At 32.8% G+C, this 16,453-nt stretch overlaps 1 protein-coding gene and 1 long non-coding RNA gene across 5 annotated transcripts; one reads left to right on the forward strand and one right to left on the reverse strand.

Moving 5' to 3' along the window:
* Window positions 1–3,507: 3,507 nt before the first annotated feature.
* On the reverse strand, window positions 3,508–13,871 carry LOC113282426 (ADP-ribosylation factor-like). 4 transcript variants are annotated; one of them, XM_026531420.1, is made up of 7 exons: window positions 13,630–13,871; window positions 13,316–13,386; window positions 11,733–11,852; window positions 11,525–11,643; window positions 9,472–9,553; window positions 3,949–4,023; window positions 3,508–3,683 (listed from the first exon to the last, which is right to left on the reverse strand). In XM_026531420.1, exons 1-7 carry the CDS (start codon window positions 13,775–13,777, stop codon window positions 3,648–3,650), a joined length of 651 nt encoding a protein of 216 aa, XP_026387205.1. In that variant the 5' UTR covers window positions 13,778–13,871; the 3' UTR covers window positions 3,508–3,647. The 4 variants fall into 4 exon arrangements, with proteins under 4 accessions (XP_026387205.1, XP_026387204.1, XP_026387206.1 ...); XM_026531419.1 differs by having other exon boundaries at window positions 13,250–13,386; XM_026531421.1 differs by lacking the exon at window positions 3,949–4,023 and having other exon boundaries at window positions 13,250–13,386.
* Window positions 13,872–14,720: 849 nt separating this feature from the next.
* Window positions 14,721–16,281, forward strand: LOC113282429. The gene is made up of 3 exons (XR_003326922.1): window positions 14,721–14,950; window positions 15,439–15,569; window positions 15,975–16,281. It is a non-coding gene; the product is annotated as an uncharacterized LOC113282429 (long non-coding RNA).
* Window positions 16,282–16,453: the final 172 nt, after the last annotated feature.

Raw genomic sequence — 16,453 nt, forward strand, 5'->3', positions numbered from 1 at the left:
TATGTAACCAAAAATAAAAACCTACCTAATTAAAAATCCTTCATTACACAATAGGTAATTAGCCATAATTTGCAACGTTTATAAATGTAAATATACGTTGCTTAATTATTTTAAAAATTAATTATAATTACAATAACGTTTTATTTGGTCTGCAACGGATATTTCGGTTGCAAAGTGAGCAATGTCTATATACGTTGCAAAACCGAAAAAATAAACGTGGCAAATAAGATGATATGGTGTAGTGTCTTGTTTTGTGTTTGAAATAACAATTTATCAGAAATAGTTGAATTCCACTGTAACCAAATATTACCCTTACTATTCTCAGTTGAATTATGAATTACTTTACTCTTCATTACTGGTAAACTCAATTTCTTGATAGTGTCTGCTTTTACATTTATTTTTGGTTCTGCTAACCAAATCAAAGAAGGACAAAAAGATGAAACTAAACTTCTTACTTTGTCAGAGGCTTTCGCTCTTCTTAAGCCCCTAACATTCCAGTAAATAATCCTCATTGAGATGGTTGAGTTTGAGAAGCTTTAGGACTTCTCTTACCCTAAATTTTTTTACTACCAATAACTCCAAAATCTTTGACTTTAGGCGCAGTACCTGAACTGGATGCAGCTTGTTTTCTTGTAACTACATTAGGCTTTAATACTTTTTCTTTTGGAGCATTTTTTTCTTTCACTTTCTCCACTGTCCCTTGAATAGGTGGTTTCAGATTAACCACATTTGTAATACTTGGAGCATTTGAGCACATACTTAAAAGCTTGTCTACAGAAAGTTCTGGGAATTCCACATGTGATTCCAATTCACCTGTAAATTCTTCTGGAGGATCTTGTAGTATATGAAATCTGCCCGAAGAGGGATCACCTTGCTGATGTATGAAGGAATGATGGCCAAATCAGTAATGATTGGATTTTCCACATTGGAGTCTTTAAAGGCTTCTGAATTTTTCTCTGGAAAACATATGTCAAAACCCACACCTTCTTGTGGCTTTTTTTTGTCTCCACTTCTTCTTTGGATTTTCCACCACTTGTTCTTGATTTGCATTTGTTGGAGATGATTCACTTCTTTTGTTCTTGCATTCAGCTACATAGTGGCCAATCACTTGGCAATGATTACAGAATTTTGGAAGTTTTGGAATCTGTATTGCTTGTTCAAACTTTTCATATTTGGATGAAACCCAAATTTTGCTTGGAATGAATTTTGATATACCTATTTCCACTAAAACACTGGCATAATATCCAATTTCCTTTTTCAAATTTGTTTCATCAACTTTTATTGCTCTACCAAATGTGTTTCCCATATGTAAAATGATATTGTCCTTCCAATATTCAATGCTAAGTCCTGGAAACATTACCCATACAAATGTTGAAGTAGATTTTTGAGCCTCTAGGTTGAAATTGGGTTCCCATGCTCTAAGTTTGAGCTGTTAAGATTCCGCAATCCAGAGAACCTTCCAGATATAAATTCTATCTTCAAAGTTATCAAGCTTAATTATGAAGAATCCTTTTCCTAGAGGAATGCGTTGAAGGTTACCTTTAAGTTTCCATTTTTGTCTCAGAGAATCTTCTGCTACCATCATCTTCAATTTAACAAAATCTAGCCTTCCAATTAAACTGAATTTCCATTCATCCAGACTGTTATCCATAATTTCATCAGGGATGAACATAGATGGGATGACCATAATTTCAGAAGTTTTACCAAAATTTGAGTTTAGATTTGTCAGATTGGGTCTCGAATGAGATCCAATATCCGACTGATTCTCAGAATGATTTGACATGGTGATTTAACTTTTAACGATTAGATTCACCATATTTTTGAACACCAATGATCAGATTTGACTAATATTCACCTGAATTTATGAAGTAATCCACACAGAAATCGAAAAATAATCAGAGAATTTTACCGAGTTGGAGCCAAGTTTATCGTCGATTCACCGATTCACAGAGCTCCCAAAAATTAAAAATATCACTAAATTATTCAAAGACCCTTATATGTTTTAATTACCAGCAATTAAAGCATATACTCTAGAAAGGGATTATTCATTGATGTGCTAAACTAATAATAGAAATATTCTAAGAGAGATTTCAGAAATATTGTTTGACGTTAATTGGAAATAGAAAAACCTAAATTAGGTACTTTATTGCATATCTTGAGAATATTTTCAGTTTTGGAATTTCCTTGTTGTCCAAACAACCTTGGTCTATAAATACTTGAGTTTGCATTTCTTGCAAACTATCCTAAGAGCCAGACAAATTTCATTCGTGTTGTTTCTGGTGGAGACGTCTATCCGGAGAGGAAAGTAACCTAATTAGGTGAAATCTCTTATGGCTTCTCGTTTAAAAACTTCTGTCAGGAGTACTGTTCAGAAACCGCAGAAGGATGGAGGTGTGTGTTGAACACAAGAAGTATGGTAAAATGAGATAGTAAGCATATTGAATTCAGTCCCTGAGGTGAGGGCTTTCAGTCTATAATCCTTGTTTGGAAAGTTTGGCTTACTTTAGGTTTGATCCACAATGCACATAGTTACACCAAGAACGCTAATTCTTGAAAATTTTATTGATCAGATGCTTGACAGTGTAACTTTCCAGCTGAAATAGTAGAATCATGTCAATCTTCTTTAATTGAATGTTAGTACATGAAATTAAGTTTCAAATCAACATAATTGAGTACCTTCCAGCAAACTCGAAGAGAAGGATATATATATATATACTTGTATGTAGTTTTCAGGGGGCTTATTCCTTACGTGTCAATATTTGTGAGTAGGTGTTCTCTTTCATTTGTGACATTTTGACAAAAAAATTTTTGGAAAGTGAAGCAACATAACCCATTTTATCCGGCATTAAAAACCCCTCATAAGACAAAAAAAAAATAACAGATAAAAATTCAAAAAATCTAATGTGTCAACAAACTCCAGGAATAACAACGACTTATCTTATGTGGTTCTGCTATTATTATTATTTACTGTGCCGATGGCCTTCGATTGTTTATCTATTCAATCTTGCAGTATGAGAAAGTATGTGGTTCGGTTCAAAACTCCAAATATGGTTGCACTTCACTGAAGCATTAATGAGTGTTATACTTTTAGGAGATATTTTCCTCAAGGCATTGTCGGATCCCATTGAATGAACTGCAATATACTTCTTTTTTCTGATTACATTCTTCGTACGTTGTCAGTTGCTTGTACTAAACAAAAATGATAAAGTTAACTGACACAACAATTTTAGATGAAAATGTGTCAAGTGTGTAAGAATCTTAATCATAATTGGGAAAATTGAAGGTTGCCAAATTCTACATCATATTAATCAACATCTTAACCCTGGAAAATCCAAACACGGAGATGTGAGATACCGCTCCAACTGATCTTAATTATTGCATTAGATTGATTAATTAAGTTTACACTGAGACTGCAAGTCTGAAACTTTTTATAATTAAAGAACAACATCATCTCAACATTATCTCAGATTGTTTATCTACACCTTTTCAATAAAAATTGTACCTTCACATTAAATAATATAAAATAAAATAAATTGATAACTTAAGCAAAATTAATGATCATAATCTAACTAGTATAGTAAAAAAAAAGATAAAATAAAGTTTATGAGCATCACCAACTCGTGAGACGGGGACAAAGAGAGAGAGAGTTACTTCGGGTTGTTGTTGATCGAGCAAAACCCATCCTGGTGCACGGCCAACAAGAATTCAATTAGGAAAATTGAAGTTGAAATATATTTTCAAAACCGATTGTGATCGGGGCAGATATTTCAATTATGATTTGGGAAAATAAGAAGCATTGTACGTAAGAGTTGAATCCGAATGTTAGTAATTAAATTTGAAACTAAAATTGGTATATGAATTATGATAAAAATGGGGGAAATTGTTTTTGAAATTTGTATTCAAAATTGATTATGATAAGGGCAAAGATTTCAATTAATTCTCGTGTACCTGGTGGTGGTGCTGGTTACGGTAGGGTTGATGGTGGTTGATAAGAATTGATACGATCTTTATAAGGTTCCTCTTCTGAAAGAAATTCACATATTGCAAATGGTAGTGACAGTCGAAGAAGATGAGATCTGAAAGAGGTGGAGGAGAATGGCGGCGAAGAAAAATAACGAAACAATAGTATGTACATGAGTATAAGAGAGTAAAACTTAACCATTTGACAAGCGTATCCTTACTATTTTCAGTTATTACGAAGGCACATCTGACAACAATAAAAATTTAGAGGGGTATTATCGTCCGAGGAAAAAGTAATTAAAAATGTTAGGGACAAGGGGACTTTTCTTTATTATAATCAATAAACTATGACACAGTTGGCTTTTTGGAGGAAACAAAGAGTGGCCGGGATGGATTCTTCAAAATACAAATAGTGGTCAGGATGTTGTAGTCCAGCAGGAGAAGATCTTCGGGTTCATAGTTCCGATCCTTTATATATACATCTCCCGGTTATCTCCTTATATGTTAAAATAACATTTAATCACTCTCTTAGAACACAGAAAGAATCCCCTAATATGATGCCATAGGTCAATTGTCGCCAAACAATCACCATGATCTCCTCATGATTTTCAAGTCCCATGTTAAGTGTAATACAGGAGATTATTCAGATCCACTTTGAGCATCTCGAATAGTAGGTATAATTTTAAATTTCCTATGCAACATATAATTTTAAACCGCTATTTCACAAAAACGTGTCTCCAGTAGTTAGATCCTATAAATTAAGATAAGAGTGGTGACATGGACAATAAAAGTTCTAGGACAAAGTCTTATGTAGACTTTCAGTTAGACCTCCAAATACTTCCATTCATTAATTTTAATAATTAAAAATTATTATTTTTTAATTATTGGAATTGAGTTTTAAATAAAAAATAAATCTTATTGAGGCCACGAATAAAATTCTCACATTCGAGGGTCTAAAAATAACCTCCATGTAAGATTTTTCCGACCTACTGTCAGAGATGTTCTAGAGTAAGTAATATAACTGCCACATCATTTATTTTCATTTTGATTCATGAATGAGATGGGACTCCCTGTAATATCATTGATGTTGAAATGAGTGAAGCAAGAAAGTGTGCGCATGGTAAACTGTTAGAGCACTGCTCGGTCGAACTCGCAAGTGTTGATATCTCAAGCTTGTTTGTCAAGTTTAGTTGATCAAAACTATATACTTGATTTCTAGTCTACTTATAGATATGTCTCGGATTAGGATAAAAGTGTGTAGTTGAGTATTAGACTTCACGGCATTCACCAATTGAAGAAAAATATCTATTGAAGAGCTTGGAGGAACTTCATCAACAAAAGGTATGTGAAGACTAAAACTTATCTATCACTCAGAAGTATATTCTATTATATTTTCTAAAGAGACTAAGTCGTATAGCTATATAGACTTTTACATTATACATATTTGAAATTTCGAGCCGAGTTTATCTCGTTTACATATTTCTCGAAATACGTGTTGTAAGCTTTTTATCTTTAGCTTAAGTTCATCATCTACTTGACGAGTTTAATTGTAGACAATTTATTTGTTGGAAACTAAATATTATGTCAAGATGATCATGTGAAAATTACCTTGACCATCTTACATGATTTGTGTGAGACAATCATTTGATGTTAACTTGGGAAATTTCGTATTGATCGATTAATCACTTGAAAATTACTTGAAGCTAGTGGTATGTGTAAGATTACCATTGTTATCTTCTAAGGATGTTTCAATAATTAAATGAGAGTTTTAAAACTATTACCAATGTCTGGATATAGCACAGTATGCGTACCTTGTATGCGAACTGTGAATACTAGTTCAGATCCGGAACTCTTGTTTGCAAAATGTGTTTGCGAACGGGTTTAACTGTCAAAGGTCCGGAACTGTGGTTTGCGAACGGCTAAGACTAGGTAAGTCTGAAACTGTGGTTCGCGTACTCGGTGTGCGAACACAATGGTCAGGTTCTAAAATCGGTAAGTATGGCAATTCATACTCATGAACTCAGGTTCGTTTGCGAACTAAAGTCCCTGGAACTTTAATGAAATAAGGTATATATGCGAACTTGTTTTGCAAACCATGGCATTATGTTCATGAATTGGTTCTTGTATAAGTACTTTGTACAAAATTGAATATGTTTCAAATTGTTCATTGATATTTCTATGACATAGTGAACATTTGAACAACTCTCTTAAGGCACATTTAGATTTATTTGATTATCTATCATGATTGATTGATCATCATATTTGATCTAGAAGTGTTAGATGAATATGGCTAAAACTATAAGTGTTTATGTGGCTAACTTCGATTAACTGTTATTGAGCCAACTGTTACATACGTTTAGGTACGGTTCACTCATATCTAAATGTAGGTATATTTAATTTGTGTGTATCAAGATAATACCATATAACAGTGGAGATTGATTGCTTATTTTCTAAGAAGACTTAGCTTGAATCTTAAATCACGAGTTCATCTAACGGTGAATATCAATTGCTTTGTTACTAAGCTAACTTAGATTTGATTGTAAACAACCCTGATTTGAAAGACTATATAAGGGAGAACTCTAGCATCTGGGAAACCTAAACCCGACACTCTTGTGTGCCCTAGTTGCAAACTAGATTCGATTCTCCGTTAACCTAGGGTTTTCCAAAACCATTATTAGGTTAACGACTTGAAGACTTCATTTGGGATTCTTGAAGCCAGATCCAACTATTTTCTCTGTAGTTGCATATTTTGATCTTACTTTTTCTATCATATTGAGTTAAATATTCTCTAAGATTTTCTCGAGATTTATCTCCGATAGGTAAGATATAAAAAGTAATCACAACAGTTCTTCGTCTCAGACTCTTGTGATTCCGCAATAACTTCATCTGTTAATCAGTTAGGTTATTGTGAGGTGACTAATATTTATAGGCTGCTCTTCGGGAGTAAAAGACCGTACTATTAGTTGAGTTTCCTATACACCTTGATCTTAATATTAAGACGGAAACAACAACCAGAACATACTTATTTGTGGGAGACAGATTTGTTTATAAGTCTTCGACTTTGGGTCGTAGAAACTCTTAGTTGTGGGTGAGATCAATTAAGGGAATCAAGTGCGCAGAGTTCTGCTGGGATTCAAGAGGCGTAAGGAACGCGACTGTAACTTAACCGGTGTGAGACTTGGTTAGGGATCAACTACATTCTAGTCCGAAGTTAACTTGTAGTAGGCTAAAGTCTGTAGCGGCTTAATACAGTGCGGTGTTCAAATCTGGACTACGTCCCGGGGTTTTTCTGCATTTGCGGTTTCCTCGTTAACAAAAATTTTGGTGACTGTGTTATTTCTTTTCCGCATTATATTTGTTTATGTAATTGAAATATCACAGGTTATGCGTAGTTCAATCATAATTGATAAATCCGACCTTGTTTGTTGGATATGACTTGATTGACACTCAGACATTGGTCTTTGGTACCATCCGAGTTATTCCCATAACAATCAGTCTCATGAATTTCTATCTAGTTGATTTACTAATTTTATTGAGAAAGAGATAAAGCTCTTTGATATCTTTCTTGATTGAGTCACACTTTTTAAGTTGGTGCTCTTGGAATTATATTATAGTTTAGTCCATACAGATTCCCAAACGAAATATTGGGTGTGGTTGTTATATCCCCTCGTTTTCATAAACACGTCATGATTAACACCAAAATGTTTTTTTCAATAGCTAGCAAAATAATTCCATAATTTTCGTTTCCTTTTAGTATTCTTTAAAGTGGACTCTCAAACCAGTCACCTCACTAGTTCCTACATCCAAGCTAGCATGTGCACGAGAGAAATGTTGTTGTTTTTGTTATACAACTGTGTCTCATGTTGTTTGTATTTGATCGGATTTGACTTCCGCAATCACAGTATCTCGAGGTGGCCATTAAAGTAACATTTTTGAGGCTGGCTTCGTTTACCATCCATTTTAGTGTAGAGTGTTGTATTTTAGTCCAATCGAGTTTTATTCATTGTATTCTGCAAAACTATATAAAATCTACAAATTTCGTTTTCTTATATGGTAAAACCTCTCTATAGGAATACTGCATATATCAATCATCATGATAATCGCATACCATCACACCAAAATGTCATTGCACTATTCTTCACTAAACTGTCCCTAGGTAAATTAATCAAGATTCTTTGGTACTTGATACGGGGTTGACTTGATAACACAATCAAACCCTTATGTTGAGTTGTAAAAATAATCTCTATATATGATGTGGAGGTGGTGATGGGGAAAGGGGGGGCGTCAGAAAATTAGAAAAGGAAGAGTTAACCTTCTTAAGGTTAAACTTTGATTCAAGTTGATGCCTTTCGCATGTAAAACGAATGCTTTGGGGTCAAAATACGATGGATGCCCAACACAAATGAGTTGCACAAACGCAACAAGGGTATTTTTGACAGAAATACTAGTTTAGGGTGGAGTGTTGCTAATATTAACAATTTAGAGGTGAAAGTTCAATTAATAATTTGTTTGGGGGGGGGGGGGGGGGGTGTAAACTCAACAACCCCTTGACTAAATGCTCCCGAAACGACATTTCGGTCATCACAGTATTGTTCATTTTCTCACTTGAATGACTGGTGAACGTGCAAATAATAATTGGATTCACCATGGCATGAGGTACAACCTTCAGAAGGTTGGTAGTGATCCCAAGTACTATCCACACTATGATCATAATACAGATAGTGCCCATTTCAGATAATATATTTAATCAGTTGTTATTATTAAGTTAGTCAATGCAAATCATCAGTAATAAAACAAAAAGCCTCTCAACAGTCTTCTTAGCTTAATAGAGTCAACATCTGGTTCAGATATTAGATACAAAGCTAGTCCTTTCGAAGAATATGTGGTTCTACTGCCCATTTTTGTGAGAGATAAATAAATATCTCTCTTCGTAAGACAAAAAAAAAATAAAAGTATTTTTTCACGAGACGGAATATCGACAGAGAGATGTGCCACCAACCATAGGATATCTAAATTACTTAGTGGTTTAGACTCAATATATAAACCATTCTTGAAACAGAATAGAAAAAAATAGACAATTATATTACAACATTAGTCAGCGCGGCCAAAAAGAAGAAAGGTTCCATCATCAATAAGCAAGCAAAACACAATCTTCAACCGCCTCAACTCAAGCATGTGCAAAGAAACTAGCAACTTAGTGATAACATGTTGCCAGAATACGAGGTACAATTTAACTTGTTACAAGTATAATAGTTTATAAGTAACATTTTTTAATAAAAATTTATTTTGCGATTACCATATTCTCTTCAGTTCAGTTTCAGATGATAAAAACATATTTTCCATACTTTATTATATGTCGTTGACAAGTCCAATGTAAAAGATTGAAATAATGTAAGGGGATGTAATGTAGTTAAGCACAATAAACTAATAGTTTTTTAGTAATTTTGTCACTTTGATTCGAATGTTTGACTATTTTATTTCTTTTGAATCAATTGAATGTTTAATGCATACCTTGTTAGCAACATTGTTGGAAAGCCACTCCAAACCCTCGTAAAGACCTTCTTCATAGGTTGCACTCGTGCTCTGGATGTGCCTAAATATCCATTCAAATTAACATCACATAAATAAGATCTGAAAGATAAAACAGAACAAAAAATAAAGACTAATGGTATTCTCACTGTCCCTAAACAAGTAAACACGTAATTATTTTGCAAATTAAAGTATCTTTATGCTCCAATAGTTATTTCGTTGGAACATAGAAAATATGGGAAAAATGAAATTACGAATTTTGATGGTATCATGAATAAGTTATCACAAAAGGACTTTCAATATAGTCACATTCCATATTACCCTTTGCACATTATGCGCATGCTGAAATTGTTGGCTAACTCATCATGCTTACTAAAGTTGAAGACTATTATAAAGTGGAAATAAGATATATAGTTAAGCGTAAGGGCAAAATTAAAATTCAAAAAAAATTTGACATAAATGTAAATACGTCATAATATGGTTTTAAATTAAATTAACTAATTTATATTTATGCCCTTTAAAGTATTTATGTAATACACTATGGTGAAAAAACTTGGGACATATCGAACTTTAACTAACTATATATAATAAACTCCAATCATTTAAGTAATGTTCAAAAAAAAAAGAGCAAACTAGGAAGAAAAAATACATCCTAAATTAAGGGGTGTTAAGTGTTAACTTTACGTATTAAAATAGATAAGTGAGTCGGTTCCTATTTGCACAATTCTTAAAGAACACAAGAAAAAAATGATCATTTAGAAATCCTAAATGAACGGATTTATAAGTAGTTTAGAGACCATTGTTCAATGATATTAAAAGAAAAATGATGATTTTATTTTAAAGGATTTTTTATCTATATCTCCCCATATCTAGCGATTTAAGTTTTTTATAAGCGACATATTTCTAAACCAGAACGGAAAAATTGGTAAATTTTATATCGTTGGAAAATAACTTGTGTAAATATGCCTATCAAATGTGTTATTTAAAACAAAATTTAGGAATATCAAGGGAAAATATAACTTAATATGGGACGAAAATAAAAGGGAAAAATTGATCACTTATATACGTATGAAGGGAAAATATAACTTAACGCTTCTCTTAAATATAGCTCATGCTTTTATTAACTATAACCCATATCAAATAAGTCATTAATCTAACCAAACGGATCCTTTAATTATTAACATAACCCATAAAATTATACATAGTTTTTAAGAATTAGTCATAAACCCAAGGTGACCAAATTTGTGGTACAAAAACCCCGTTCAAATGATGGGATCCATTAAAACTCCATCTTAAACAAAATTGATACAAAACCCCCAAATTTTTAAAAATTGATACAAAAATCCCAAATTTCAAAATTGGTTTCATCAAATATGTTTGGGGTTTTTGTGTTGCTTCTGTTTTGATGGGTTTTTTGTGGATTTATATTGACACCTTTGGGGTTATAACTCGCGGACCGTAATTTTTATATATAGTCCAAAATAAATTCTCAAATCCCTAAATCAAAATAATAAAATAAAGTAAGTTATATAAATTTCGTAATGAAAGTTATGTAAAATCTATGGCATAGTTGATGATTCTAGAATAATCAATTTAATGTAATTATGATTGGGAAAGAAGAATATCAATCTACATTATTTTAGAGAAAAGATGAAAAGTTGGGTTTGTAGTTTGTTTTGGAGAAAAGTAAAAATTAAGGTTTATAATAAGGCACTCTTTACGAATAATGATAGAACGATTAGAAATAAGAAATATGAAGTATAATTTAGTTTAGATCTAACAAATAAAAGTTAGGGTATATATTTTGATTTTGGCCTTTTGGGGGAAGAAGTGAGATTATTAGTAAAAAAAATTAAAACGTGTTTGTTAATTTTAACTTTCCATTTTGACTTAAATTTTTTGGACTATAGTTAATAAAAACGTGGGCCATTTTTAAGAGAAGTCCCGTGGGACGAAAATAAAAGGGAAAATGATCACGTATTTAAGGACATGGAGTATAAAATTTTTGCCATGAACATATGAAGGGTCAGTTTACCAATGACGCCGCTGGAGCGAGTGGAGATCAAGCTTGTCAGTGATCTCAGCAGCACTCATTTCGTTAGGAAGATCCTGTTTGCTAGCGAATATGAGCAATACAGCGTCTTGCAACTCATCCTGAAGGCATTAACAATTCCACGACACTTAGTTTCTACCAATTTTAAGATTCTCAAACCAACAAATTCGAAATTTCAATCTCCAACTACCTCACTCAACAGCTTGTGCAACTCATCACGCGCTTCAACAACTCGGTCTCTGTCGTTGCTATCCACCACAAAGATTAACCCTTGTGAATTTTGGTAGCAGTGCTTCCACAATGGACGGATCTACAAAATAAGATGGCTTACGTTAACCACAAGAACACATTTCACAAATGCAGTAGCTGATCAGCTTGGCATTTACTGATCTGTGGGAAGTTAAGAACCAATCAATAGAAACAGAAGAGAACTAACTAAAAAAGAACAAGCATAAAGAAAGAGATTGAACCGAAACGAACGTGAAACAAGGCAGTTAGGCTGGATTTGGTAATGCTTTTATTTTTCCAAAAGCACTTTCATAACCTATATATGTTAATTATTTTTGAAATTGGTGTTTGGTAAAAAAAAAATCAAAATATTTTTTACCCAAAGCACTTCCTAAATTCCACAATTTTTAAAAGTTGGGGAGGAGGAGCTTTTAAAAGCTACAAAAGCATAAGCTTTGGTCCCACCAAAATTTAATGTTTGATTTATCAATTTTGTCCCTATTTTATTTTGTGAATGAAAAATATTACCCTTAAATAGATATACAATCAATTTTTATTTCTTATATTTTATTCTTTAAATATTATTATATTTTATTTTCAAACTATTTTATGATACTATTTCATTTAGTTTGTCACAAATAAAAATAAAAACAAATATTAAAAGGAGTTTGAGCGCAAATTGTTGCTAGGCTACCAACTAACTCCATGTAAAACTAATATAAAATTATTTTTATTTAATTTTAGCTTGATTTTTATTATAAAATAAAAATAAAAAATATTATATTATATAATATAATATAATATTTGTTTAATAACACAGTTGATAATAGTATTAAATAATTACTTAATTTTAGTTTGATTTTTTGTTTGAAAATTATTTTATATATATATATATATTAAAAAGTGGTAAAGTAAATTTAATATTATATATGTTTATATTTAAAATTAAAAAATTTAATTATTTTTAAACCCAATAAAATTGAAACAAAATTATTTTCAGATATATGTCTGTTTTTGTCATTTGCTACAACAACAATGGTTGAATATGATATTTTACCAAACACACTTTGATTGCTTTTGTTAATCGGCTTTAACTTTAATTAATATTTTACCAAACGTTTAACTGTTTTTTTTCTCACAGCACAGCACAGCAACGCACAGCAGAAAAGTGCTTTTGCAAAAGCCGCATCAATACCAAACTAGGCCTTAGACCTTGTTTGTTTTCTCCTGACTCGTCCAGATCTGACTCATATGGATCTGACTAAAATCACGTGACTCATCTGGATCTGACTCAATATGTTTGTTTTTTTTGGATCAGATCTGACTCATCTGACTCAGAAATATGAGTCAGTGATTTGTCTCCATGAAGTAGGGGTATTTTATTACAAACATGACTTAAAAGAAAACAAACGGTATAGATCTGACTCTGACCAAATCAGCAAAAAAAAACAAACATGACTTAAAAGTGTCGACGTATACCAATAGAGCAGAGCTGATAATACCGGAATATAGTGTTACGAAAATATGGAATGTGAAGATATATACTTTGTCCTGACTTCCGGCATCCCAAACAGTGAAGTTGATGTTCCTGTATTCCACGGTCTCCACATTAAAACCTACAAAATGGTAGACATGGAGTAAGTACAGGAACCAAACTAATTTGGTTAAAAAACAAAACAGCTTTTTCAAACATTCTAAATCACGAGAGCAAGCTAGAACACAGATATGACAGTATTACGCACCATAAATTAAACACAACTTAATTCAAACGGTAGTTATCAATGGGACCATCATAGAGGAAATCTTGAACTTGAAAACAATTGATCACTGATATACTGTATGTTGCAATTAGAACTTACCGACAGTGGGAATAGCTGTGACGACCTCTCCCAGCTTGAGCTTGTACAATATTGTAGTCTTACCGGCGGCATCAAGACCAACCATCAGAATACGTATCTCTTTCTTGGTAAAAAGCTGACTAAAAAGCTTTGTGAACTTGAGACCCATCTCTGCTTGATATATCACTATTGATCCTCTAAGAGTAAGCAAAAATATAACGAACTGTGATCGATGTAGAAACAGAAGGGTGCGACAAATTAAATATGCTCTTCGTGACTGTTGTCCGAAATATGTTCTGGACCCATGATGACCTTTATCCATGAAATTGAAGGACAAGTCAAAGAACGCGCATATGTAAAAAAAAATGACAAATGAGATTGCTATCATAGGACCAACCATCGTCAGCCACATGTGCAGAACTTAGTGTCCTTCGGAAATCAAGTGCGTTGGTCTCGAAGCTAAGGTTTTGAATGTCAATGGTGCATTTTGAGTACCCTAATATTTTGTTCTTTCTTTTCTATTAAGAAAAAAGAAAAAAACATCAGCTCGAATAAAACACTCATAGGGTGTTCCGATGTACAATTAGAAATTGCTTTTGGATTTGTGAAAGTTGAAAAAAAAAAGTCAGTTTGGCTAGAACTTTTCGGAACGACTACTTGAAAAAAGTCAGCCAACGATCCCAAAAAGTGGGAATTAAGTGCAGGGGCAGAGCCAGCCCATTGCAAGGGTGGACAGTTACAAGCTGGCTCCAAAGCCTAATAGGCCCAACAAGAATATTTTTTACACATAAGCTCATTTATGCTCTTTTGCACCCTTAAAAATTTTTGTTGCACCCCACCTCATAGTTTTTCGCCCCTGATTAAGTGTTTGACCCTCTTCTTACTCTTTCTTATTTTCTTGGTCTTGGGCTTGAGATGGATTCGGATTTTTCAGGCACATTTAAAAGAGAGGGCCAAAACAATAACATGTAGGGTTATTTTAATTAAATGTTTTTGCTTTCGTCAACCTTAATAAAAAAGCATTCCGAAAATAGCCTTTTAAATCGAGAAGACTATTTCCTCTTCCTTTTTTCTTCAGTTGTTTTATTTTTTCGATCCACCACTAGGTGCTGAAGTTTTACCTCTACAAATTCAAACGACGGTGATAGTCGTTGTAACACCATCATTGATTAGATCCACCACCAGAAATATAATAATAATCACAACAGCAGATCGATCCGGACGATGTTGTTGATGATGATATATGAAATTGATTAGACAAATCAGGAATTGAAGTTTATGATTCAATTCGATTGACAGAAGGTTTCGTTTGCCAGAGCTTTACACTCATCGAAGTTCTTAGGTATGTTTCGTTTTTTAATCTGCTTTCTATTTTAGCATGTTTTTCGTCGAGGTTTTTAGGTATGTTTTTCGATTCGCAAGTGGAGTTTGATTTTGATGAAAAAATAGTATTGATTCAAGAGAATTGTGTTTCGATTCATTAAGTTAGGATTCTAGAGTATCAATTTTAAATTTAATTAGTTATTGAGTTCATGTATATTTCCATTTTTGATTTAGTTAAGGCTACACCTTTTGTGATACCTATAGATCAGTTTTATCGGCTGTTTTTGTTTATAAAACTTTTACCTATAGAGATAGTACACACTCATTCTAAAATCTGCTTCTTTTGTTGTTTTAAACATGTGCAGATACTATATACTCATTTTAAAATCTGTTGTCTTATTGTTTAAACTTTTTACCTATACAGATACTTTCCAGCACAAAATGAAATATCGTGGATAATTTCTGTACATATCAAACTTTTTTACCTATCGTTGTTGGTTAATGTAGGGACTATTTCATGGTAAACAAGTGATCCAAACAAAGACAACCATTCATTCAGCTTGCGGAGTTCAAGCTACTTGAAATCGTTTGCCCTTGAGAAATTCTTGTGTCGAGTACCAGAACCAAAAATGAAATTGGTATGTATAGTTGTGTTGATATTTTCTGCACAAAATGAATTTGCACATAACAAATCTTGTGGATATTCTCTGCACAGAGTGAACTGCGGATGTATAATGTACAAATTACCAGTCTCAATTGTGCAGTTCTTTGTTTGGGACAATGGGATGACTACTAGGAATTAATTAGGGTTAAATTAACGCATGTTTTGGATGTGACTTTGGAAATTTAAGCATTTTTGGTTACTAGTGTTACCTGTTGACATTATGCACAAAGTTCTTTTAATATTACAGCTATTATCCATAAAGCATATACGGTGCATTCTGTAAAATCCTTTACTATCGTTAGATATTAGTTTAAATGGTTCATTTTTTCTATTTTATTTTTGTGCATTTGAATATTACTATTGGTGTTGGTTAATGCAGGGACTATTTAATGGTAAACAAGTGATCCAGACAAAGACGAACATTCATTCAGCTTGCGGAGTTCAAGCTACTTGAAATCGTTGGCCCTTAAGAAATTCTTGTGTCAAGTACCAGAACCAAAAATGAAATTGGTATGTATAGTTGTGTTGATATTTTCTGCACAAAATGAATTTGTGAATACTTTCTGCACATAACAAATTTTGTGGATATTCTCTGCACAAAGTGAACTGCGGATATATAATGTACAAATTACCAGTCTCAATTGTGCAGTTCTTTATTTGGGACAATGGACTGACCACTAGGAATTAATTAGGGTTAAATTAACGCTTAATTGTGCAGTTATTTGCTAGCTGGTAGGTAGTGGACTTAACAACTAATTTATAGCCTAAAATGGTGAATAAATTATGGGTAACGCTCACGAGTGTCCATTTATTTTTTTGCTTATTACTGAATAGGTTGCAGACATTACAAAAGCAGCT

This window comes from Papaver somniferum, chromosome 5 (assembly GCF_003573695.1).
Source record: "Papaver somniferum cultivar HN1 chromosome 5, ASM357369v1, whole genome shotgun sequence".
NCBI classification, from domain to species: domain Eukaryota; kingdom Viridiplantae; phylum Streptophyta; class Magnoliopsida; order Ranunculales; family Papaveraceae; genus Papaver; species Papaver somniferum.